The following is a 24,647-nucleotide window of genomic DNA, read 5'->3' on the forward strand; positions in this document are numbered from 1 at the left end:
GGCATTGTTTCGGAGTTGGTTAAGGTTAGAAGGGTTAAGTTTAGGCGCTGTTAAGGAGCTGGTTAAGGTTAGCGTTTGTCTTAGAGAATGGCAATAGACAGCCTATTTCCGCACTGCCGCTCTCGCGCTGCCGCGGTCACATTGTCACATTCTTGCACTCCTCCGCTGTTAATAAGCAACACGCCTCCCGTTCGCCCTCTCCTCTGTCGGTCCTGCGTGACCAATAAAGCTGTAAAAATGCTAAAAAAGAATTTAAAAAACAACATCCTTATCATTTAAAAAATACAACTCAATTAATGACCTCATTTTGTGGCTGCGGCTGTCCTGGTGGTGCAAAGCGCTGCATTTCTTTAGTCTTCGTCCCGCCAACAAAAACATCCACGCAAACTGCTCCGTGCACACTACCAGCCAGGCAGATTTTTTACCAGCCAAAAATTCTAAAACGAATTTGTGTCGCATATATATAAAAAATGTCAGTACATTTCAGGTAGATAAGGTATTACGTTCAAGTAGATAAAGAATACACACTTAAATAAGAGGCCAGAGTAACATTTTAAGCAAATTATTTTAATATATTGATTGATGATTGATTACTCAATACAAGTCAATCTTAAGCTTAAATTGTAACTTAACCTAATCATCAGACTCCTCACTCTAGCCGCTTTGCAGGATTTAACAACATAATAAAATGTGAACGTTTTGTAAACCTAACTTAAACCTCCTCAATCATGTCCTCATCGAGTCCACAATCTCATTGATTTACTACCGATGACTGTGGTGTTATGTTAATGTGTGTGTTATACGACAGAGTGTACAAGCCACCGTACTCGGGGTCAAGGGGCAGGTACGGGAGGGGCGATAGAGATACACCTGTGTGTAGGGCTGTACCGAATTGTCATTTTTAAACATTCGAAGCTTCGATTGAAGTATTCGAACGAAGCTTTGAATGTCTACAAAAAAACATATTTACTTCATTAAAAAAAAAATCCTCAATTTGAATAAAGTGATTAATCTGATTAAATTAGTCTTTTTCTTTTATTAAATAGATACACTTTCTTTAATGAATATAACTAATCAGTTTCGTCAACATAAATAATCCAATAAGGGCACGGTTGGTATGAAAGTGATGGTGATGTCTAGGGCTGTCTTAAATACTTCGAAGCTTCGTTCGATAGCACAAGCTTCGCACAAAAAAAAGCGAAGTTTAAAAAAAAAATAGTTTTTATTTTTTTCCTCAAATCTTGCGCCTCCATTCCAATGAAACGAAAGTAAGCGGCGCCTCGACTCCACCTCTCTACAACAAGCATGTGGAGATTATCTGTGTTGAAAACAACAAGGACGTGTGCAGCAGACATGTCGACGAAGAAGTCATCAGCAGGGCCCCGCGGGAACTCGGTCAGCGGCGGGGGTGCTGAGATACGTGATATAATAATAATTATTATTATTATTATAACAACACTCTCGTTCACTAGAGGAGACCACTGCCCAACTCCGCGCTCTCACGCTCAGCTCTGCGGGAGCGAGACAAACAATGTAACCGTTTTGATGCATACATCACAGCCCAGCCTACCCCACCTGTCGCGCCCCCGTACAGGGAGCCCCATGTCTCCGCACCAGAACGCTACGACGGGGACGTCTCTAAATGTTGTGCCTTTATTTTTCAATGTTCACTAGTATTCGGACAACAGCCGAACACCTTCCAAAGTGATACATCTAAATTTAATTAAAAAACAAGTAACAACAAAGTTTACCAAAGTGCTGTACAAGTCCCACAACATAAGATAAAAAAAAATTAAATAAACAAAATAATAAAATAATTTTTTTTTTTTTTTTTTTTAAGCTTCGAATTAAAATCGAAGCTCGGCCCCGAAGCTTCGATTGCCAAAAAAAGCTTCGAAGGTCAGCCCTACTCACAACCACAGCAGAGGACTCACGTATTTGTACTGTGAAGTAACACGACAATGACAAACTTTTCTTTTTGACATACTTGCGGCACACGGAACAAGTTAACAACTCGCCACTGTCTACAGCCCCCACATCATACTGTAGCCTAGCCAGTCTCTTGAAACTATCTTCAAACTTCCACTGCTCTGGGTGGCTGAGTGGCGCAGTGGGCAAGGCGCACGCCACTAATGCAGGAGATGCTGATATCGAGCCCGGCTTGGCCGGTTGTCATACTAACACAATTGGCAGTGTTAGTGGGTGGGAAAGCCGGTGGGTGGGGATTTGACGTTGTGGACAGCGACTCCTACAGGTCGGTTGGGTGACTCCTGTACAGCAGAAACGGGAAGTATCGGGGGCAGCGTGAGCCTCCCACGCGTTAATCCTTGTCACAGAGTTCGAGCTGTCTGGTGAAAAGATGCGACAGGCTGCCTCGTGTACTGGAGGGGACACGTGATGCAAGGCTTCTATCCTCACTACAGCCGACCAGTGGGAGGCATAGTCTAGCAACGTTCAAGACAGGGGAGGGAAGAATTCGAATCACGAAATTGGGATTTGAGAAAAATAATGAGAAAGTGGATACATTTTTTTTTATTCCACTGCTCTGGAAACTTTCTTTTGTCAGGTCTCATCCTTTTCATCTGACAAAGCCGTGGTGTTTTTTTTTTTTTTTAACAATTTTTATTTGCATTTTTGGTTTCCATACCCTTGATCCTGTCGTTGAGTGCTGTACCTCGCACAGGGTACAAAATAGTTACACACGCCCAGCGCCACTGGCTTGTAGATTTATTCTTTGGCGATTAGAATTTAAGGTCTGCCCGCCACCTGGCGGCTAACAAAATACACTGCATCTACCGCTTCTCCTCCGCTCCAATCCACACCCTCCAGGCCGCTCACAGTGGTTTAACACTGATGTAATATACATGTAGTACAATGCCAAATCAACAGATGGCGATGTACAAACATGAAGGCCATTTTCAACCAATGAGAAGGGTGAACCTGTGATATCCTGTTCAGGCTTTGTCACTCACATCCTGTTTTGACGCCATTGTTGTTGTCGTTAGCTTACATGCTAACGTTAATGGCAGCGACCATAGCATTGTGGCTAGGCTAGCTATCATCGCTTAATAGAGCTAGTGAATGGATAAACAACGTTATTTAACATTGCAGAATGGGTACAATTACAATGCGGCTCAATACAAACAATTGTTAAGGGGCCCAGGGGGTGTAGACTGTTGTAGTTTGAGCTAATTTACACCATGCTCCAAAAAAAAAAAATCTGCCGAGCGATGTGACGCGGGGAGCGCTCGATTCAAGGTGAGCGAGCGGAGAGCGACTTGGGGGCGGGGTCAACATGAGCGATTATTAGCGGAGCAATTCGTTTCCTTATATCGCTTCCTCCAGGGTTCCAACTTGTGTTGACAAAATGCAACCCTGTTCAGCTACCGGGAATCGGCGCTCTCTCTCTAGACTAGAAAGGTGCACTCAGTAGAGCACAGATGTCCGCCAGGGCGGCAGCCACACATAATAATAATAATAATAGATTGGATTTGTAATGCACTTTTTGTTCACTGGGATCCCAAAGTGCTACACTACATGGTTAAAACAGTTAAAAAAATAGAAATAAAATGTGTGTCCCGACCCCACGTCTATGTTTCAATAAATTATTTGCATTTAAAACTATTAACACTGACTCATTCCTTCAGTCCACTCAAAATTATGCTAATATTCCTTATGTTGTTTATGATATTAATTGAAAATAGCATATGAGAGTATTATATGTAATAATAACACATGGCGATATACTAAAAAGCTATTTATAATTTTTGGCTAGTAAAAAATCTGCCCGGCTGGTACTGGTAAAAATCTACCAGCCAAATGGCTGGTAAGTCAAAAAGTTAAGTTTGTTCGCATATGCTACCCCATTCCTTCTCTGTTATTTCTATCTCTAATTCTCTCTCCCATTTCTCCCTTATATAATCGGTTGTGTGTCCCTTGCTGTTCATTATAGCCTGGTACAGTGCCGAAATTACCCTTCATTTCCCCCCTTCGTATGCCCACACTATCATCTTGATTATTCCATTCTGTTTTTCGTCCTTGTCTCCTCTTATTTCTTTATTGTAGTAATCTCTAACCTGTAGATATCTGAAGTGGTCCCTGTTTTCTAGTCCAAATTTCTCCTTAATTTTTGTAGGGTTTGCATTTCCCCCTTCTCTTATCATTCTGCATATCGCTGTTGCCCCCCCCCCCCCCCCCCCTCTCCCACCTTCTGAATCCATGGTCCAACCTCCCTGGCTTGAATCTCTTGTCATGTGCTACCCATCTCAGAACCCCTGACTGCTTCTCCAATTTGTGTGTTTTTACTACTCTGTTCCATATGGTCAAGGTGCACTTGGTGATTGGATCTAACAGTCCCTCTTTTTCTTTGAATAGGAGAGATTGAGGGCTGCAAAAAGGCGACTGTCCTTTATTTTACATGATTATTTTGTTCAAATCTGCCCACCATTGGCGCTTTGCGGGTGCTTATTTTGTTCTCTGTATATATATATATATATATATATATATATATATAATTGGTAAACTGTCGGGGCCTTTTTTTGCCCCCCTTAACTGATTTTCGAGGGCATTTGGTCAATTTGTGAGGGCATTTTGCCCCAAGCCCCCTTTAATTTCAAACCCTGTTTCAAACTATGTGTCCGGATGGCAAAATTCAGTACGGGATCTACAAAAAAACCCATAAATCAATTGCCCTTTGTTCATTTGCTTAGTTTTTTTTTATTTTAATTTTAAATTTTTAAATTTAAATTTTTTTTTTATTATATATACACTTGATCTCAAGAAGGTGCTGAATGAGCTCAGTGGCAATTTTTCACTTGAGGGGGAAAAAACGAATAATTTATATTCTCCTTTTGGTTCATTACAATTTACTCAAGCATAGTAACCGACGCAATATTTGAACATGCAAATGGAGCTTGTAGTAGTGGAGCAATCTGCCAAGCCTAGAACGCACCCAGTCCTCTCTCTGCACTGGGCTAAGCTAGGCTAGAACACACCCAGTCCTCTCTCTCTGCACTGGGCTAAGCTAGGCTAGAACACACCCAGTCCTCTCTCTCTGCACTGGGCTAAGCTAGGCTAGAACACACCCAGTCCTCTCTCTCTGCACTGGGCTAAGCTAGGCTAGAACACACCCAGTCCTCTCTCTCTGCACTGGGCTAAGCTAGGCTAGAACACACTCAGTCCTCTCTCTGCACTGGGCTAAGCTAGGCTAGAACACACCCAGTCCCCTCTCTGCACTGGGCTAAGCTAGGCTAGAACACACCCAGTCCCCTCTCTGCACTGGGCTAAGCTAGGCTAGAACACACCCAGTCCTCTCTCTCTGCACTGGGCTAAGCTAGGCTAGAACACACCCAGTCCTCTCTCTCTGCACTGGGCTAAGCTAGGCTAGAACACACCCAGTCCTCTCTCTCTGCACTGGGCTAAGCTAGGCTAGCACGCACCCAGTCCTCTCTCTCTGCACTGGATGTACATAGATTACCTTTATCAATCTTCTCGTCTGACTGGGGAAGATAGGAAATGTGTGTATTCCCCAAATATGTTGACATGTTTTAGTTCCACCCGCGTTTGAAAGCCATTTGCACAATTTATTCCTCCCTACCTGTCCGCCCATACATCTCTTTGTGTGTGTGTGTGTTTGCAGGCAAGGAGGGAAGACGGGTGCTGTACAGAAGTGTGTGACCTGTAGGGGGCGTGGTATGCGCATCATGATCAGACAGCTGGCCCCGGGCATGGTCCAACAGATGCAGTCGGTCTGTACTGACTGTAATGGAGAAGGTAAGGGACATACTGACTCATTGCACATTATTATTCTGGAAACTAGCGATGACCTCAGTTGAGGGATATATGGCGTTCATTTGCATTTTCATATCCTGATTAGCAATATGCCCATTTTCATAATAGTCCTTACGAGCGGAATCTTTCGGTCTGCAAACGACATGAGATTATAATCTACTAGCCGGTGATTATCATTAAATGCACTCGACTTGTAGTTACTCGTAATTACCTCATGAAACATGAAAGGGATGACTGACGGTTAACGAGACAGTGACGAGTCCATCGTTGGCCACGGGGTCGCCTTTCTTAACAAAACTTGCTTTAAAAAAAAAACTAAAATAACTACCTATTGGGATATTGACTCATCAGTTCCAGACGCAATTCTGGTCCCTTGTAGATGATGGGATACATAGCAACTGTTTTTTTTTTATTATTATTATTATTATGTTTAATTTATTTATTTAAAATTTGCATTGACTCTAACCCCCCCCCCAGGTGAGGTGATAAGCGAGAAGGATCGCTGTAAAAAGTGTGAAGGAAAGAAAGTGATAAAGGAGGTGAAGATCTTGGAGGTGCACGTGGACAAGGGCATGAAGCACAGTCAGAAGATCACCTTTGGAGGGGAGGCTGACCAGGCGCCCCAGGTGGAGCCCGGGGACATCGTCCTTGTGCTGCAGGAGAAGGAGCATGAGGTGGGTGCTGCTCCTTTAACCCTACCGCGCCACACCATGGTTAACCCTTTCATGACCACACTACAGAAGGTAGTGATGCACGCCAACAAGGTTTGGCCGAGTGAATCCACAGTCCCTTGCTCCTCAGTAGGAAACCACCCTAGATTTACTCTGAAGAACTGGTCGGACGCGAAAAGTCCGTTATACAAGTATCGCAGAGAAATTTCATAGGTACTCACAGAAAATCGCAATGGTTTGAAAGCTCTGCGTTGCTAATAAACATTTAAAATAATTTTTATAAACGTGTAAACGGCGAAGAACGTATGGCTGCTCTCCCCCCGAATGCCCCAATGAGGAGTAGGGTATATCTGCAGAGCCGCACTGCCGTCTTGGTGATGTTTACACGTTTATAAAAAATATTTAAAATGTTTATTAGCAACGCCGAGCTTTCAAACCATTGCAATTCTCTGTCCAAGACCCTCGTGCAACTGTGAGTACCTTTGAAATTTCTCTGCGATACTTGTATAACGAACGTTTCGTGTCCGAACAGTTCTTCAGAGTAAATCTAGGGTGGTTTCCTACTGAGGAGCAAGGGACTGGATTCACTCGGCCAAACCTTGTTGGCGTGCATCACAGTCACGAAAGGGGCTATACAGAAGGTTAACCTTTCACTACTACGCGACAAAGGGTTAACCCGTTCACTTATTAATTTTTTTTAGTCACCTTTTATTTTGAGTGATGTTTGGTGAAAGTTAGATTTGCACTTTATTAATCTCAATAGGGAAATTCATTCTTGTTTGATGATCAAGGGGCACCTTTTATTTGTTTTAAGTGAAGTTTGGTGAAAAAGCAAGTTATTGCACTATTAACCCTTTCTCTGCCACGCTTATGTACATCCTTATACCGTCCTCTGCCAGCTCTATTTGTCTATGGAGAAGTTCCCCTTTGCAGGGCTATAACTTTTTAAATTGTATTGCTAAATTGACATTACTATGGCCCATTCAACGTCAATTATCTATCGTTTAGGATGTATCAACGTTCTACTTTTTCATTCACATATTCATACTAAAATACGGTCTAAAGTATAAATATGTTTTTATCGTTTTCTGCAGCATTCTGCAGAACGTGATTTATAGCTCTAAATACATTATTAGATCATCAAAAGTAGTTTGATACCGATTGACGTCATAATAAAACTTTCAATTGCACAAGGTCCTAAACGTCTTGCCTCATCATCAGCTGGTGACCGGAGGGGGGGGGGGGGGGGGGGGTTATAAGTCCATGGCCGACATTAAATGAATCATGTAGTATGGGTGATATATTGATCATAGCAGTTTGTATCGAAAATGGTAAACAAACAGGCTGAAACTCACCCCAGTCTCCTCGTAGCGTTTGGTGATGAGCGTGGAGCAAAAAGATTGCTATTATGGGATGTTGATATATGCGATCCATTTCCAGGTTGTATAATAGTATATACGTCCAAAAATCATGTTGTTTATCGAGTTATTGGCAACGGATCGCTATCCATTGTGTCGAGCTCGAGTCCCGCGAACGATGGCGAGTGGCCGGACCGAATATGGATGAGCACCACTTCCTGCCGCTCATTTCCTGTTTGGGCGATCCGACGATCGGCCACCAGATGGCGCTCTTGAACTGTTGGAGAGTTGAGAGGAGATCAACGGGGGATCTCAAGACTCCGTGGGTAAAATATGATTGCCATCACAGATTTTTGAAATATTGATCTCAAAGACGCCTTACGGCGTCATTGGCAGATTACGCATGGCGGAGAATGACATGGAAACTCGTCCTTGGCGAATAAAGGGTTCATATATTTTTTTTTTGGTGAAAGTTAGGTTTGCACTTCAATCCCAATAGGGAAATTCATCTTGGTTTAATAATTTGTGTCAAATAAAAACAAAGGTTATTTGAATGATTTGATAGTTTTCAAGAGAAAAAAAATCTATTAAAATCGGAAATCGGATATTTTCTTTTTTAATCGGAGATCAATTGTTTTGGCCATATCGCCCAGCCCTAGTTTTATTTGTCACGTATAAAATACATTACAGTGAAATACTTGGTTCTGTATGAGCCCCTGAGGTTGTGCTTCACACAGAATAAAAAAAATAATAAAGGCCAAACGCTATACAAAATATACGAACTAAAGTACAACCTGAAGTAGGGGTGGACGGTATAAACGGTATACGGTATAAACGGTATGAATTTGCTCTACGGTATGGATTTTGAGTATACCGTGTAACCGGTAGTGCAGCTCTAAAATAGCAATGACGTCATGTAACCACAGCGCGACTATTTCACTGGCATTTGCCCCTAAAAATAGATAGAATTAGTCATAGATAATAGATATGTGCGAACTGGAAAAAGTTATTTAGGAGGCTTCGCGCAGTGGGCGTGCCAGCCCCTACCGCACGCATGTAAACACGGGTCTAGTAGTCTAGTGGGACGGGACACGGGAGCTGTCGGCGTCTCCCTGAGCTAACGTTAGCTTAGCTACCGTTACAAAATGACCCAGTCAACTATTCACTTTTAGTTTAATACATGATGGGGCATTGTCTAACCGAACGGTATCTAGTCGGCCAGCTACCGATAGCTCCTGACATCAACAAACGCTCCACAAAGTCTAGTACTAGAGACGTGTATGCTACCTGTTAGCTCACGTTAACACAAGTTAGTTCACCGTTCAAAACGAAATGTCCCATTGAACTAAATAATTCACTGAGGCGTTGTATTAACGTTATATATGCAGTAGCTACAGATAGCTCATGATATCAATGTCTTATAACACTGATTCGATGCGTATTCGAGCTGAGGGCTTGCTAACGTTATAATACCAATACAATAGGGTCCAGGTGCAGCGCCGGAGAATCCTGGCCGTAGCTCTGCTCGAGGCTACTCGAGTATAGGTCCAGGTGCAGCTCCGGAGAATTCTGGCCGTAGCTGGAGGCTACTAGAGTACACACAGACAGTGGAGCTTGTTGCGTGGTGGCGATGTCTCGCAGATAATACCAGTACAAGTCTAATTATATAATATATATATTTTATAAAAAAAAAATATATATATATATATATATAAAATAAAATAATTTTTTTTATCAAAAACGATGATACCGTGATATATACCGTTACCGTCTATGCTTCAAATTATACCGTGATATAAATTTTAGACCATACCGTCCACCCCTAACCTAAAGTACAAAATGCATACTTTTTAAAATGCTAAAACGATAGCTATTGCATTCTCAAAATTCTAATGTCTGCTTAATCTGCGGTTATTTACTTGTGGTTGGAACAGATTGTCCTTTTTCTTGAGGTGTTTGTATCGAATGCATTTGTATGGCGCAAGAAATTAAGCAAGCCAATCTTGGTATTCCAATCGATAACATAATTCTAAGTATTTTATTGTACACTGATGATATTGTCCTGGTTGCAGAAAATGAAGCAAATTTACAAATTATTGGAATATTCTGAGTTCTTGGTGCAGTAAATGGAGACTTGCGATTAACAGTGAAAGAACAGATTATGCACTTCAGGAAAAAACATGAACAGCAAACCATAGGTTTCAATTTTGACCAACGCTCCTGACTTACGCATACTCTTATGAGCTTCATAGAAGGAAGGAAAATACTGCCAGTCAGCAGGAAGGGCACTAGGGGGTGTGTTGAGTAAAATGAAAGTATGCACTGACCTTGGGTTTTCAACATTTACACAATTATTTGATTCAATGGTTTGTTCTGTTTTATTTTATGTTGCTGGAGTATGGGGTTTTGATGATGCACCTGAATGTAATGCCATCCAGAACCGTGCCATGAGATGCTTCTTGGGAGTCTGAAAAACATCTATTCAGCAGGAAATGCAGTATATTATATATATCGTATTATATAGTATTAGTATATTATATAGGTTTTTCAATTTTTTTTATTATTATTGGACTCTGTCTCAACAAGAGCACAAAATAGGTATGTATTAGGGGTGGGAATCACCAGAGGCCTCACGATACGATACTATCACGATACTTGAGTCACGATACGATAGTATTGCGGTACTAAATATATTGTGATATGCTGAGTATTGCGATATTAATATTGCGATTTATTACCTTTTTTCAACTGCAAAGTAAAACTTTGTCAACATGTTTTATCTAATAAAATGCAGTCTGTTCATCTCACTTCAATCATTTTGATTGCAGAACATGGTATTTTCTCAAGCAGACGGATGTAAACACTGTAATCTGTGTTGCATGTACCTGACAAACTGAACTGTTTGTATTAGCCAACTTAACTGAATGCACATGTGTGCGTGTGGACTACTGTACTATTACAGGTATTGAAATGAACAATGCAACTTCCTTATACTTTAATTTTTTTTAAATTAGTTTTTTCGCTCACAGAGAAGTGACTCCACGACACCAGTTCGATTAGTGGGGAAGGGGGGTATATTGACGAGTTAATACTTTGACAAATGTTGCCTATATTTTTCAGTCAGTTCGGTCTTTGTGTGCCAAACATTAAAAAGTAAACTTTTTTTACGAAATAAATGAGAAACATGTTTAAATCAGCAATGCCTCCCCTCTTGCTGTACCAAAATCTCTCCTAGCTCTAACCGTCACTGTCAAATAATGTGCCTGATGTCAAATGGCCTCATTCTTTCAGTTTTTGCATGACTACGTCCTTGAGAATAACTGAAAAGTTGGATTATTTTTAGGCTATATATCTTATGTTGATGTATGGTATTTTTTAGGGATGCACCGAATGGGAAATTCTTGGCCGATACCGAAAATAGGAAACAGTTGGCCGAAAACCGAAAATGATTAATATAAATATATATATAATGTATTTCTTTTTTTTTCAGCTACCTGATTATGGCAAAAGACATGATTATGGCTAAACTTTTTTTTTTTATCCACTTTTTCTCCCATTTTCTATATTTTTCTCCCATCCCAATTTCGTATCATCCAATTCAACCCTCCCCTGTCACGAACGCTGTTTCTTGCCTCCCACAAGCCGGCTGCAATGTGGACTAAGTCATACATAGCACAAGTCCCCTCCGGTACTTGAGGTAACAGCAGTCGCATCTTTTCACCTGCGCAGCTCGATCTCTGTGGCGAGGAGTAACACGTGGGAGTCTCACGCTGCCCCCGACACTTCCTGATTCTACTGCGCAGGCGCACCAACCGACCTGTAGGAGTCGCTGTCCACAACGCCCGATCCCCACCCATCAGTTTCCCACCCCCTAATACGGCCAATGTGTATTAGTATGAACGACCAGCGTCTCCGTCATTCGTGGCGAGCGCCTTGCCCACTACGCCACGTAGCCGCCGATTATGGCTAAACTTAGCTTAAATAATATTAATAATCACTATTATGGGCCCATAAAACATTTATTCAGCACTTTTGAATGCATACATTAATTTCAGACTGACTGCTGAAAGATTGTACAATTTAAACATTTTCTCTGCATACAACAAAATGTGCATTAAAGTCAAGTGCATTTTCTTTTCTCTGTAGGATAACTACAACAAAGTGCATTCAGAACAAAGCCAAGGTGCTTTAAAACTGCATAACGATCTGCATAAAGACACACACACAGGACTGTTGTATTTACTACATCTCCCATGACTTAGCGGGGGATGACGTAGCTTACGAGAGACGGGTCAAAGAGGAATGGAAGCGTTAGCTATCTTAACGCTAACGTTAGTTCAAAATGTTTTAACCGCGATGGGCATATAGTAATGGCGAGGATATAAAGCATGTTAAAGACGCATTTATTGGATGCGTTGCTCGCGGTCGCAGAGTTTATACATAGAAACAACGCGACTCCCAAGAGGAGTTAGTTATCACAGGCTGCAGAACGCAGGAAGAGCTGCCAAGCTGCTCACGTTACACGTTGCACGTTTTGATTACGTCATCACAACAACACTTTCGGTTACGAACGTTACGTATCCCTGTTCTTTGACATTCTGTGATATATTTTCGGTGCTAAAACCTTTTCGACCAAAAGCCGAAAGAGCCTTTTTAACCATTTTCGGCCGTCAATTTTCGGTGGCCGAATGTTCGGTGCATCCCTAGTATTTTTGGAGTGTTAAAAATTTAATTAAATTAAATACTTATACCGAACCGTAAACCTAAAACAGTGATATGAACCGAACCGTCGATTTTGTGAACCGTTCCACCCCTAATAAGAATAGGAATGAGAATAAGACATTTGTGCAATAATACAAGTAATAAGACATAACAGGTATAATGTACATAAAGTTTACAAAAGCATGGTAAGACATGCTAAGGTCCTGCGATAGTGCAATACACTGTTAGCTACGGATGAGCCACTGGGTCTTATGTACACTAATATACAATGCTATACAATCTACAGTTATACTATATATCATTATGTTATCTTGCTATATCCATCTATTTACTATACAAGAACCACTCCCGTTTTATTTTTTAACGTGACCTTTCATTGTGTAAAGTGACCGTTGAGTGCGAGTGTGTGCAGCATGTGTAACACTAGCACTAGTAGACATTAACAACAATACTCTTTGACGCAAGTGAATCCAAGCTTAAAACAAATGTGGTATAATCCATGTTCCAGTTTGTCACAGTGTGAGCTTTGCCCTGTGGTATGGCCTGCATATCTGTGTATTAGCTGTAGTCCGGTCTGTGTGTGCATGTGTGGCCCTAATCCTCAGCAGAGCGGGTGTGAAGGGGTTGTGGTTTTTCAGGGTTAATTTGGAATGTCTGGATGCCGCACCCTATGATGCCGATCTATTCATAGAAAATGTACAAATTTTGATCATTTTTGTGATGTAATCATTTCCTAATAATGTAACGACTCCTGAGAATGTAATAGATTTGGCACTTAACTTGGTCGGAAATGTAATAAAATAAAACCCAATAATGTAATAACTTAACCTCGCCCGGAGCCCTATTTTCAGAAAATCCGCCTAAAGTAAATGGCATATTGCTCCACTTCTACAAGGCCCATTTGCATGTTCTTGGTATCTAGGGGCATCTATGGACCTCAGTGAATGTATTCCCAGTGTCAGATTACTAGGCTTGCTTAAATTGTGATGAAACAAAGGAGAATATGAATTGTGATTTTTCTTTGCATCTTTGACTGTGAATAACACCATGCTAAAAATTACCAGACATAAGAAACTGCCACTGAGCTCGTTCAGCACCTTCTTGAGATCACATGTACACAAAATCTAAGGAAATTAATAAAGGGAAGATGATTAAACAGACGGTTTTGAAGATACAGTACTGAATTCTGTCATCCGGACCCATGCAATTTGAAATATTATTATAGAATAATAGAATATGAGGCCTATAAATGACCTTGTTATAGCCAAATGGCAGAGTTCAATTTGGATTTAGTATCACCAGGCGTGCATGAAGAACAGAGAATGAAATCTACTGTATGTACAGTAGGTTTTTTATTCTTAGGACAGCTCAGCCATTTTTTAACTGATTTCAAATCGGATGGTTGCTAAATGTTCAAAATAGGGGAGACAAACTAACTCCCTCCCTCTCCTCTTGTGCAGACATACCGGCGAGATGGCAAAGACTTGCACATGACCCACAAGATCGGCCTGGTCGAGGCGCTCTGTGGCTTCCAGTTCACGTTGAAACACTTAGACGGCAGACAGATCGTAGTCAAGTATCCCGCTGGCAAAGTGATCGAGCCAGGTGAGTCCTACTGATGCTCCGGTCTGTTCTGGTTCCTCATCTGTGTTCTGTGTTCTGGTTCCTCATCTGTGTTCTGTGTTCTGGTTCCTCATGTGTGTTCTGGTTCCTCTTGTGTGTTCTGGTGTGTGTTTTGGTTCCTCTTGTGTTCTGGTTCCTCTTGTGTTCTGGTTCCTCATGTATGTTCTGGTCGCCTATTCTTTATTTGGAGCCGAAGAGTGCTGCCGAGTGCTTCCGCGTTTTCCCTGATTGCCTGCGACACGCCCCGCGGCAGAGCAGAGCTTGCGGCATTATGTAGCCGTAATCCCAGATGTTTTTCATTCGACGCTTAGCTCAACTGGTATGCCGCCGTGCTGTGGAGCCTGCGGTGCGGTTGGTCACAAGTTCGAATCACTTCAATTAAATGTTTTACGTTTATCATCTCTCGCTATAAACGTGCATTCTTCCGCTGGTTAAGTTTAGGCATTCTTTCGGAGTTGGTTAAGGTTAGGGAGGGTTAAGGTTAGGCATTCTTTCGGAGTTGGTTAAGGTTAGGGTTAAGTTAAGGTTAGGCATTATTTCGGAGTTGGTTAAGGTTAGGGTTAAGTTAAGGTTAGGGAGGGTTAAGGTTAGGCATTATTTCGGAGTTGGTTAAGGTTAGGGTTTGTCACAGAGAATGCCTGTCTGTCTTTCTTGACGTGGAGGATGCAGCCTATTTCCGCACTGCCGCTCTCTCGCGCTGCCGCGGTCACATGGGCGTCATGGCCAATCAGAGAAACGCGACGCACTCTTCCGCTGGGAATAAGCTACACGCGTTCTGGTCTGTGTTCTGGTGTGTGTTCTGGTTCCTCATGTGTTCTGGTTCCTCTTGTGTTCTGGTTCCTCATGTGTGTTCTGTCCCCAGGCTCGGTGAGAGTGGTGCGTGGGGAGGGCATGCCACAGTACCGGAACCCCTTTGAGAAGGGAGACCTGTATATCAAGTTTGACGTCCAGTTCCCCGACAACAACTGGATCAGCCCAGAGAAACTCACGGTAAGAGTGACTCGGCACATTTCACTGCTTCAGGCTCGAGCTGCATTGTTAACTCATTCAGCGCCAATCACGTAATATTACTTACTTGTTTCCTCGCCAACGCTTGAGCGCCAAACACGTAATAATACGTTTTTAGATCCTTTGATCTTTTTCCTCTGATCCCCGTTCTAAATCATCATCCGGATCCACGTTTGATCTCGCGATCTATGAAAAAATACTGGATTATCTTGGAAATGCGCAATGTTTAGCATGTAATAAACTACAAACTACAGTGTGTAGAAACAAACTATTGTTTCCATGTTGGACGACAAGTAGTGTCTGTCAAATGAGCCACACCATTGTCTCCACAGCTATAATACAGAACACACACACAGCTCTGCAAACATCATGAAACAGCGCGGAAATGACCATTTTAAGCTGGCCTTGAAGCGGCAGAGATGGGGACAGTTTATGGCGCTGATTGAGTTAAGAGTTACTCTGCACATTTCACTGCTTCAGGCTCAAGCTCCATTGTTTAATTTGACCCGTAGAGCATTCTAACCTTCAAAAACCATGATGCATGTCATTGTCCAAACCAGGAAGCTTGCACTGTATAATGTGTGTCTTCATATGTTCTACTGAGGACACTGTATCAAACAGTATGAGTTTCGCAGACGTTGTGCTTTCCAAGTGGCTCAGTTACATGCATAACTGGCCTCTGAAACTTTCTATATGATATATACGGTCTGCTACTATTTCCTCAGTACAACGAAGATACATCTGATTATACTGCGAGCTTCCCGTTTTGGCTAAAACTCTTGCCTCATGGGATTGTATTGGAGCCATGCAGCAAAAAGTTAAAAGTACTACGTTTCTCAATACTAAAGTGATCAGTGAAATTATGTTTAAATGGGGCCTGAAAATGATGTACACCGTAGCAGCTTTGTTAACCAGGAGATCCTGGGTCTATGGGGTGGTTTTCTTTCTGTGTCTGTGTGGACCGACTGTAAAATATTTGGGGGGGGGGGGGGGGCCCAAAATATTTTGGTCCGCCAAAGGGGGGCCTGACAGAAAAAGTTTGAGAAGCACTGGTCTATGGGGTGGTTTTCTTTCTGTGGCTGTGTGGACGGACTGTAAACCCAACATCTAACAGTGAGATCCTGGGTCTATGGGGTGGTTTTCTTTCTGTGGCTGTGTGGACCCAATGTAAACCCAACATCTAACAGTGAGATCCTGAGTCTATGGGGTGGTTTTCTTTCTGTGGCTGTGTGGACCCAATGTAAACCCAACATCTAACAGTGAGATCCTGGGTCTATCGGGTGGTTTTCTTTCTGTGGCTGTGTGGACCGACTGTAAACCCAACATCTAACAGTGAGATCCTGGGTCTATGGGGTGGTTTTCTTTCTGTGGCTGTGTGGACCGACTGTAAACCCAACATCTAACAGTGAGATCCTGGGTCTATGGGGTGGTTTTCTTTCTGTGGCTGTGTGGACCGACTGTAAACCCAACATCTAAGGGGCAAACAATGCTGCATTGTTCATTAAACGGGAACCATTCCATTCCAGAGGTCTGAGCAGCTGCTTGAGGCATTGAGCAAGACACAACCCCTAACTGCTCCCGACGAGCAGGACGGCACCTTGCATGGTCGCTGTGTGAATGGGTTGTATAAGTTGTAAAGAGCTTTGGATAAAAGCTCTTATATAAATGCGCCATTTACCATTCGATTCCAATGGGTTGCTTTGCAACTAGTACATTATTTAACTACATTCTTCAACTACATTCTTCCAACATGCATGATCTTTCAGGAGTATTGGTTTGTATTACATGTATAACAGCCGTGCTGTTAACAAAAGAAATCATAAAGTCCAGATTTGTCTCTCAAAAACTAAACGACTAATCCCAACCTGAGCCTGGCCACTGTGAGAATATAACGCAATGTCTAAGCTGCAGTGTTGACTAGGGGTGTACCGGTACACATACCGAACCGTTTCAGTACTGGACCATCGGTTCAGTATGCAGTGTTTGCCGAACGAATGCACTGGTACATTAACACATTGAGAGCCACGCCCATTGACCAAATTAGGCTGTTCTGTGCCAGCGCTTTAGTCAATGGGAGGACAGGGAAATTTGCGAACGCTTAAAGGAAAACTCCAACATTTTGGGAAATTCGCTTATTTAACATCTTCCCTGGAGTTAGACAAGAAGATGCATACCTTTTTTGTCTCTGTGCGTGCATTTAGCTTTGGGAACAGTCACTCCGTTAGCATAGCTTAGCTTCATCACTGGAAGTGAGGCGGGCCGGAGCCTGATGTTCCCTACAGGTTTGTTGATATTCTCATTCCTTCAAAGTATCCGAACCGATTGAAGTTTATGGATACCATGACTTAAAATCCTCTTACCTTGACGATTACAAGCCTCCCCAATTTAGAAAACAGTAATCCAGTGGCTGGTATTGATAATATAATACTAACTGCTGCACGCTCGGAGCTAACTGGAGCTAACACAGAACAGGATGGTAAAGCAAATATAATGACTTCCTTTCTGGGGTTTTCAAAATATAAGTGCAACGTTTATAGCAGCGGAAAACGTTTATTTTGTACATTATCTAACGTTAACACGAACCTAAACTAACGTTACAACTTTAGGTCCGCTGCTATAAACGTCGCACTTTTATTTTGAAAACCCCAGAAAGGAAGTCATTATATTTGCTTTACCATCCTGTTCTGTGTTAGCTCCGGTTAGCTCCGAGCGTGCAGCAGTTAGTATTATATTATCAATACCAGCCATTGGATTACTGTTTTCTAAATGAATTTCCAGTGACGTCTTTTCACTTGGCAGCGAGGGCTCTCATTGGTGAAGTCACAGTGTAACGTGTGGGAGGGCACGCTATCTCCACCAAGTCCTGCCCTGCTTAGCAAGCGCAGAGACCTGACCTGTCCACAACGCCAGATTCCCACCCTCCAGCTTCCCCACCCCCTAATACTGCCAAATTGTATTAGTGTGAACGGCCAGCCAAGCTGGTGACAACGCCGGGAGCTGGATTCGAACACGCGAATCCAGTGTCTCCAGCGTTGGTGACGAACGCAATCTCCGCTACGCCACCTGACCGCCGCTTGTTTACATGAACAGCCACCACTGTAAACAAAATGTTTTTCACCGATAGACTCCGCAATCTATAATAATCAAATGAATTAATTAAAAAAACTAACGTTCGAACATCCGTTCGAAAAACCCTGGCGAACGTTGGAACCCTAAAAACAGGGTTCGGGGACGCGTGTTGCTTTTTAACAGCGGAGGAGTGCAAGAATGTGACAATGTGACCATGTGACCGCGGCAGCGCGAGAGAGCGGCAGTGCGGAAATAGGCTGTCTATTGCCATTCTCTAAGACAAACGCTAACCATAACCAGCTCCTTAACAGCGCCTAAACTTAACCTTTCTAACCTTAACCAACTCCGAAACAATGCCTAACCTTAACCTTAACCATGCCTAACCTTAACCTTAACCATAGAAAGAATATTGCCATTCTCTAAGACAAACTCTAACCATAACCAGCTCCTTAACAGCGCCTAAACTTAACCTTTCTAACCTTAACCAACTCCGAAACAATGCCTAACCTTAACCTTAACCTTGACCTTAACCATGCCTAACCTTAACCGGCGAAAGTTAAAAGAATAAAGAATAAAATACATGTTAAAAAAAAGAAAAAAAAAATTATGGGAAACCGCAGGACCGCCGCGCTGCCAGGTGAGCTAAGCTTCGAATGAGAATCATGGCGGTTTACGGCTAAATAATGCCGCAAGCTCTGCCGCTCCGCTCGGAGCTCTGCCGCTGCGGTTGCCGCGCCTGTCGCGGGGCGTGTCGCAGCCAATCAGGGAAAACGCGGAAGCATTCGGCGCACTCCTTCGCTGTTAATAAGCAATAGGCTTCGGGGACAGCCTTACTGGGGGAGAGGGGCGTCTACATGAATCTATGATCCCAATAGAAATGAATGTGAATTTGACTGACTGTAGCGGTACATAGAATTGCATTACAAGAGAATAAAATGATTTTTTTTTTAACGAAAACTAGACAAAAATCTCGTCCGTTTTCTGCGACTAAATCTAGACTAAAACAAAAAAGACAATCGAGACTGACGGGAGACTAAAAATGCTCAGACCTGTAGTTGACTAAAACTGACTAAATGAAAAATAAATGAAGGTGACTAAATATGATAAACGAAAAAGGAGCATTTGACACATGACTTAAGACTAAAATTAAAATAGCTGACAAAATTAACACTGGTGGTGTTGACCTTTAACAACCCCTCCCCTGTAGGAGCTGGAGGACCTGCTTCCCTCGAGGTCAGACGCCCCCATCATCAGCGGCGACGCGGAGGAGGTGGACCTCCAGGACTACGACGTCAGCCAGAGCTCGTCAGGGAGCGGCCGCAGGGAGGCCTACAACGACAGCTCCGACGAGGAGGGGGGCCACCACGGGCCCGGGGTGCAGTGTGCCCACCAGTAGTCTCTCTCTCTCTCTCACACACACACACGCATACACACACACACACACACACACACACACACGCGCATACACACACCAACACACACTGACCCCCACCTCGTGCTGGGGGAAAAATGTATGGGTTGCATAGCAGAATAAACAAGACCGTAGTTGAGAATGATTGGACTCGCTAGTTCCCCCCCCCCCGACAGCCATTTTAAACCGTGGACTTAAAATGAATAATGATGGTTGGAACAGTGGACCATTGATGTTTTCAAAGGTAGAATCTGTGATGACGTCTAGGCACAAGAGCCCCCCCCCCCCCGCTTGGTATTGTGCTTTGTTTACATTTCTTTGTTTTGGGTTGGAGTTTAGTAACTTATTATTATGCTATGAATTTCTCCAGACCCCTCTTGACCAGCGACCGCAGCCCCTTCCCCCTGTACCTGTTCAAATCCAAACCCGCACAGCAGAATAACATGTGAACAAGGTGCAGTACCAAGTGGGGCTCTTTGGCCTAGAGGTCGCTGTTTGACCGCATTAGAGTCTTGCCTTTTTAAGAGCATGGTTTAGTTTGATCCTAGTCTGGGAAATGCACTTTGACCTGGGCAAAAAAAATAAATAAACTAATATTTGAATTGAGATATTTAGAAAAGATTCAGTTGGATTTTTTTTTATTTCGTTTTTCTTGCCAGACAGCAGAACGGCAAACTGATGTAAAACATCACCTGCAAGGCAAACCGAATGAAGTGTTCCTCATGTTTTCTTCCCCCTCTCGATATTTAAAATGTAGTGAGACAGGTCTTTTGCCCAGGTCTGTCCCCCTGTAGAGTCCCAGATAATACCACGTCTAGTCCGTGACTGATCTGGCGTCGAAGGTGAGGAACCGGAATACTTTGCCATTTTTGACTCGTTCTTCACCAGACACTGGTTTGCTTCATAGGTTAGTTTGCAGAGTCATAGTAAGACCGATTTGAAAACCGTACGCTCGACTCGCTCACGTTTTCTCCACCCCGGTCGGTCTCTGCTCCATGTCCTCGTCCCGCCTCCATGGCTGCGCCCGTTGCTCAGGGCTGCGGCGCCATTCGTATAGGGCGGCGTAGAGAACGGGAGAGTCTTTAGGAATCTCACAATTCGATTCTTAATCGCCGGGCTCACGATTCAATTTAAAAATCTATTCTCGATTCATAGCAATTATATAGGCATTTTGATATATTCAATTCTAGATCGCTATTATCCTTTTGTTACAAAACCTGTCTGTATATTGTGAGTCTTTCTTGCACAGCTAATCTCGGCAATCTGTATGCTAACATTTATAGTTGTGAGAAAGTTAAAACCATATCAAGACTGAAACCGTAAAGACATTTTTCGCCCCTACCCCTCCCAGCTCTGACCTAGGGCTGCACAATCTAGAATAATCGTGATCACGATTTTGGCCGCCATTCCGCTTAGAACGCCTACACTCTATATCAAACGGAGTGCTCCTCATTCCTCCGCTACGTCGTCTGACCAATCGCATGTGGGCTCTGAGCCTGCCCCCTTGTGGACGTTGGAGAAGAGATGAAAAGAGCTTAAAACGCTTCACAAGACATGGGTGGGGTGTTGGTACTTTTAAAAAAGAGCATTACCTGTCATTTGCTATTATTTTGTGTGCCAACCCCTCCTGTACCATAGAGGCTATTAAACACAATTCCATAACCTGCCGACACAATTAGCCTGTTAATCTCATGCATTTAGGGTTATTCTCATTGATGATTAACGCGCGTCTTTACTGTGAGCCGGATCTTACGTTCCTTTGCACATTCCTATTGAAATGATAATATGTTTTGAACATGCGTGGGTAAATAACGCTCCAACGGCATCATTATTTGGGCTAAGAACAAGCTGTAAAAAGTTCAATTTCTCAGTTCAGGAAAGATCTCCCTTAAGAAAATGTAAATGTTGGCATGTTTTGTAATTCCATTAATCATGATCACAATATCAAACGAAATGCCATTATGTTTGTCTCTCTCAGCCTATTGATTGACAAGAATGACAGAGCCCCCTCACCACGCACGCACACACACACCCCCCCCTTATCAAATCCCTCTTGTATTCCTCATCCTACACCTCATCCTCCCAACGACAAACCACACAAGATCAGATCAGATCAGATGCAGAAATGGCCGGTTCTTGTTTACTTGGCGTGTGACTGACTTGCATTTTTGTTTTCATAGTATTTACAAGAATGAATACAGATACAAAAAATTTAAACTAACCAATGTGCATATATATACAGGAATCCAGCTGAGCGATGTAAACATCAGAACCTCTGTACTGAGAGATGTTAGAACACCAGAACCTCCGTACTCCTGTCATTCAGCGCCTCACTCACTGTTAGACTTGTTTTGTTCGTACTCTACCTGGCTTGATTTTTACCGCTTTACTTTTCTTTGTAGGTTTTTACTTTTTGTTTTTCCTTTGTTTTTCCTTTTCTATATATATTTTAAATTGGAACGGAGGACGATGCTGTTGTTTGTTGTACGACGGGACGGACCGCCTGGACGCTTTCTCAGCGGCCGTTATTCAAAGTGCTGTGATTTAAAGAAAAAAAGAATAAATGTAAAGAATAAAAAAAAACATCTGATGAGAAGTTTTCGACTGTATCTGTGTGGTGAGACCAGGTGCATGTAAAGACCGCTTGTTCGTGTTCCTGCACTGACGTCACATTCAATCAAAAGAGTGAATACTGTTTAAAAAAGAAAATAAATGAAAGAAATGGCATACTTCTGTAAACAGGTTTATGAAGTTGTTGAATAAAATGTTCAAATATCAAGCATCTAATCTGCGGTGCCTAGTTTGTCTCCATTCTATTGTGTTTGTGTATATTGTGGAATCATTTACCGTGAGTAAGGGTGTACTCAAATATAGACTTGGTTAACAGGTTTATTTAGCTCAGTCTCAGTATCAAAGTACGAATGGGTAAAAAGAGTTATGGCAGGTTACTCCAGGCGTTTACAGGCCTACCTATCCTCCATAGAGCTGCTGAATCAAGTCAAACGTAGGTCTTTATAGTAGACTTCTAAAAGTCCTGCATTATTATTATAGAGAAAGGGGGTTGTGCCCAGGTCAGAGATGAGGGAGGAGGGGTAGACATGGGTTGGGCAGGGCTGGAGAGGGTGAGAGACCAAGGTGACTGATCAGTGGAGACAAAAGGATTGAGCTAGGACGGGGGATCAATCAAATCCTTTATTTAACCAGATAAGCATCATTGAGATTAAAATCTCTTTTTCAAGAGCGACCTGGCCAAGCAAGGCAGCAAAAAGTTTAGACATAAAAAAGAACGTCGCAATAAAATGCAGCTAAAACATTCACAGCAAGATCCAATTTCAGGCAAATTATCAAACACAGTTGCACTGTCCGAGGGAACTGAATTCGTAGGCAATTTTAGGTCCTCCTGTAGCTTGTTCCAGGATGAAAGAGCAGCATATTTAAAAGCCCTTTTTCCCCAGTTCAGTTCTCATATAGGGAACGTCCAGTTTTAGAGCATCTTGAGAACGAAGGGCATACTTGTATTGCTTAGAATGGTAGACAGAAACTGAGTTGGAGAACAATAAGTTGCCTATGGGAGGGAGGGGGGTGGATAAATTCCACTAATATATATTATATACAATATGAATATTGTATATAATTGTTCTCTGAGGTGCCGGGGCCTATTAAGACCTTACTGTCAGGCCCCAGAACCTCATCCTGTCATTTGCCTCCATATTCGATGCTGAGAAATCAATGGTTTGCAGCGCCCTCTGGTGGACACCAGGTTTTTAAAAACAGACTGGAATCAAGCGCCTCAGAACAATATCCTATTGAGACCTCACTGTCGGGCCCCCAGAACCTCAGAACAATATCCTATTAAGACCTCACTGTCGGGATATTATTCTCTGAGGTACAGGGGCCTGTAAGACAGAAGTCTTAGATGTAACCATATCGTTACCCAATCATTTGCATAGGAACTACTACGGCCTGGCGTCTCCCGTCATTTGCCTCCATTATTCGATACTGAGAAATCAATGGTTTGCAGCGCCCTCTGGTGGACACCAGGTTTTAAAACTCACATACATACCAGGGCATACAGTGAAATGCGGGTGGTCATGCCCGCATCGATTGTGCAATAATACTAATAATAAAAAATTAAAACAGGTAATAAGATGTGCATGATAAAAATAGACATGCTAAATTCCTGAGAAGGCACTGGGTCACACTACTATACAATATACAGTTTTAACTCATTATGCTGTACTTACTATATCTAAACTATACTATACAAGAACCACACCGGTTATTTTCTTAAAGTGACCTTTATATTCCTCATTCCTTTAAAGTCACCTTTCCATTTTGTTTAAAGTGATTGCAGCATGTGTATGTGTGCGTGGAGAGTTCAGTGTTCTGATGGCCTGGGGGAGAAGCTGAGCCGGAGTCTCTGTTCTCGCAGCGTGTGACCGTAGGCGCTTGCCTGACCGCAGCAGCTTGAACAGGCTGTTATTGGGGTGGTGAGGGTCCTTCATTATTCTGCAGGCTCTGGATTTGCACCTCCTATTGTATAAGTCCTGCAGGGGTGGTATTGCAATACCCGTAGTACGCGCTGCTCTCTGGAGTGCCTTCCTGTCCTGGGCCGTGCTGTTTCCAAACCAGGCAGTGATGTTTCCAGTCAGAATGCTCTCTACAGCCCCGGAATAGAAGGACTGGAGTATCTTCCCTGATATTCTGAACGTCCTTAACTGTCTCAGGTGATGGAGGCGCTGTTTTGCCTTTTTTACCACAGAATCTATGTGTGTTGTCAGGTCCTCTGTGATGTGGACTCCCAGATACTTGAAACTGCTCTTGATGTAAACAAGACAAACGTCTTTCTCTGGTCTGCATCCCCTTAACAATTGTGTGTATTGAGCCGTACTGTATTGTACCAATTCTGCAATCTGTTAAATAAAGTTTTCATTCATTCATTCATTCACTCACCCTGTCCACGATAGCGCACATTTATCCTCAGTGGTGTGTATG

At 42.7% G+C, this 24,647-nt stretch overlaps 1 protein-coding gene across 1 annotated transcript in view; it reads left to right on the top strand.

Annotated features, from left to right (window-relative positions):
* The window catches only part of dnaja2a (DnaJ heat shock protein family (Hsp40) member A2a), a 36,234-nt gene extending 13,802 nt beyond the window's left edge, over window positions 1-22,432 (top strand). Inside the window, exons 5-9 of the mRNA XM_084307867.1 lie at window positions 5,639-5,772; window positions 6,268-6,464; window positions 14,002-14,146; window positions 15,027-15,154; window positions 19,449-22,432. Of these exons, the coding sequence (XP_084163993.1) occupies window positions 5,639-5,772; window positions 6,268-6,464; window positions 14,002-14,146; window positions 15,027-15,154; window positions 19,449-19,637 (793 nt within the window). The 3' untranslated portion in view covers window positions 19,638-22,432. The remainder of the gene's footprint in view (window positions 1-5,638; window positions 5,773-6,267; window positions 6,465-14,001; window positions 14,147-15,026; window positions 15,155-19,448) is intronic.
* Window positions 22,433-24,647: the final 2,215 nt, after the last annotated feature.

Source organism: Notolepis coatsorum (assembly GCF_963971535.1).
Source record: "Notolepis coatsorum genome assembly, chromosome: 2".
Lineage (NCBI taxonomy): Eukaryota > Metazoa > Chordata > Actinopteri > Aulopiformes > Paralepididae > Notolepis > Notolepis coatsorum.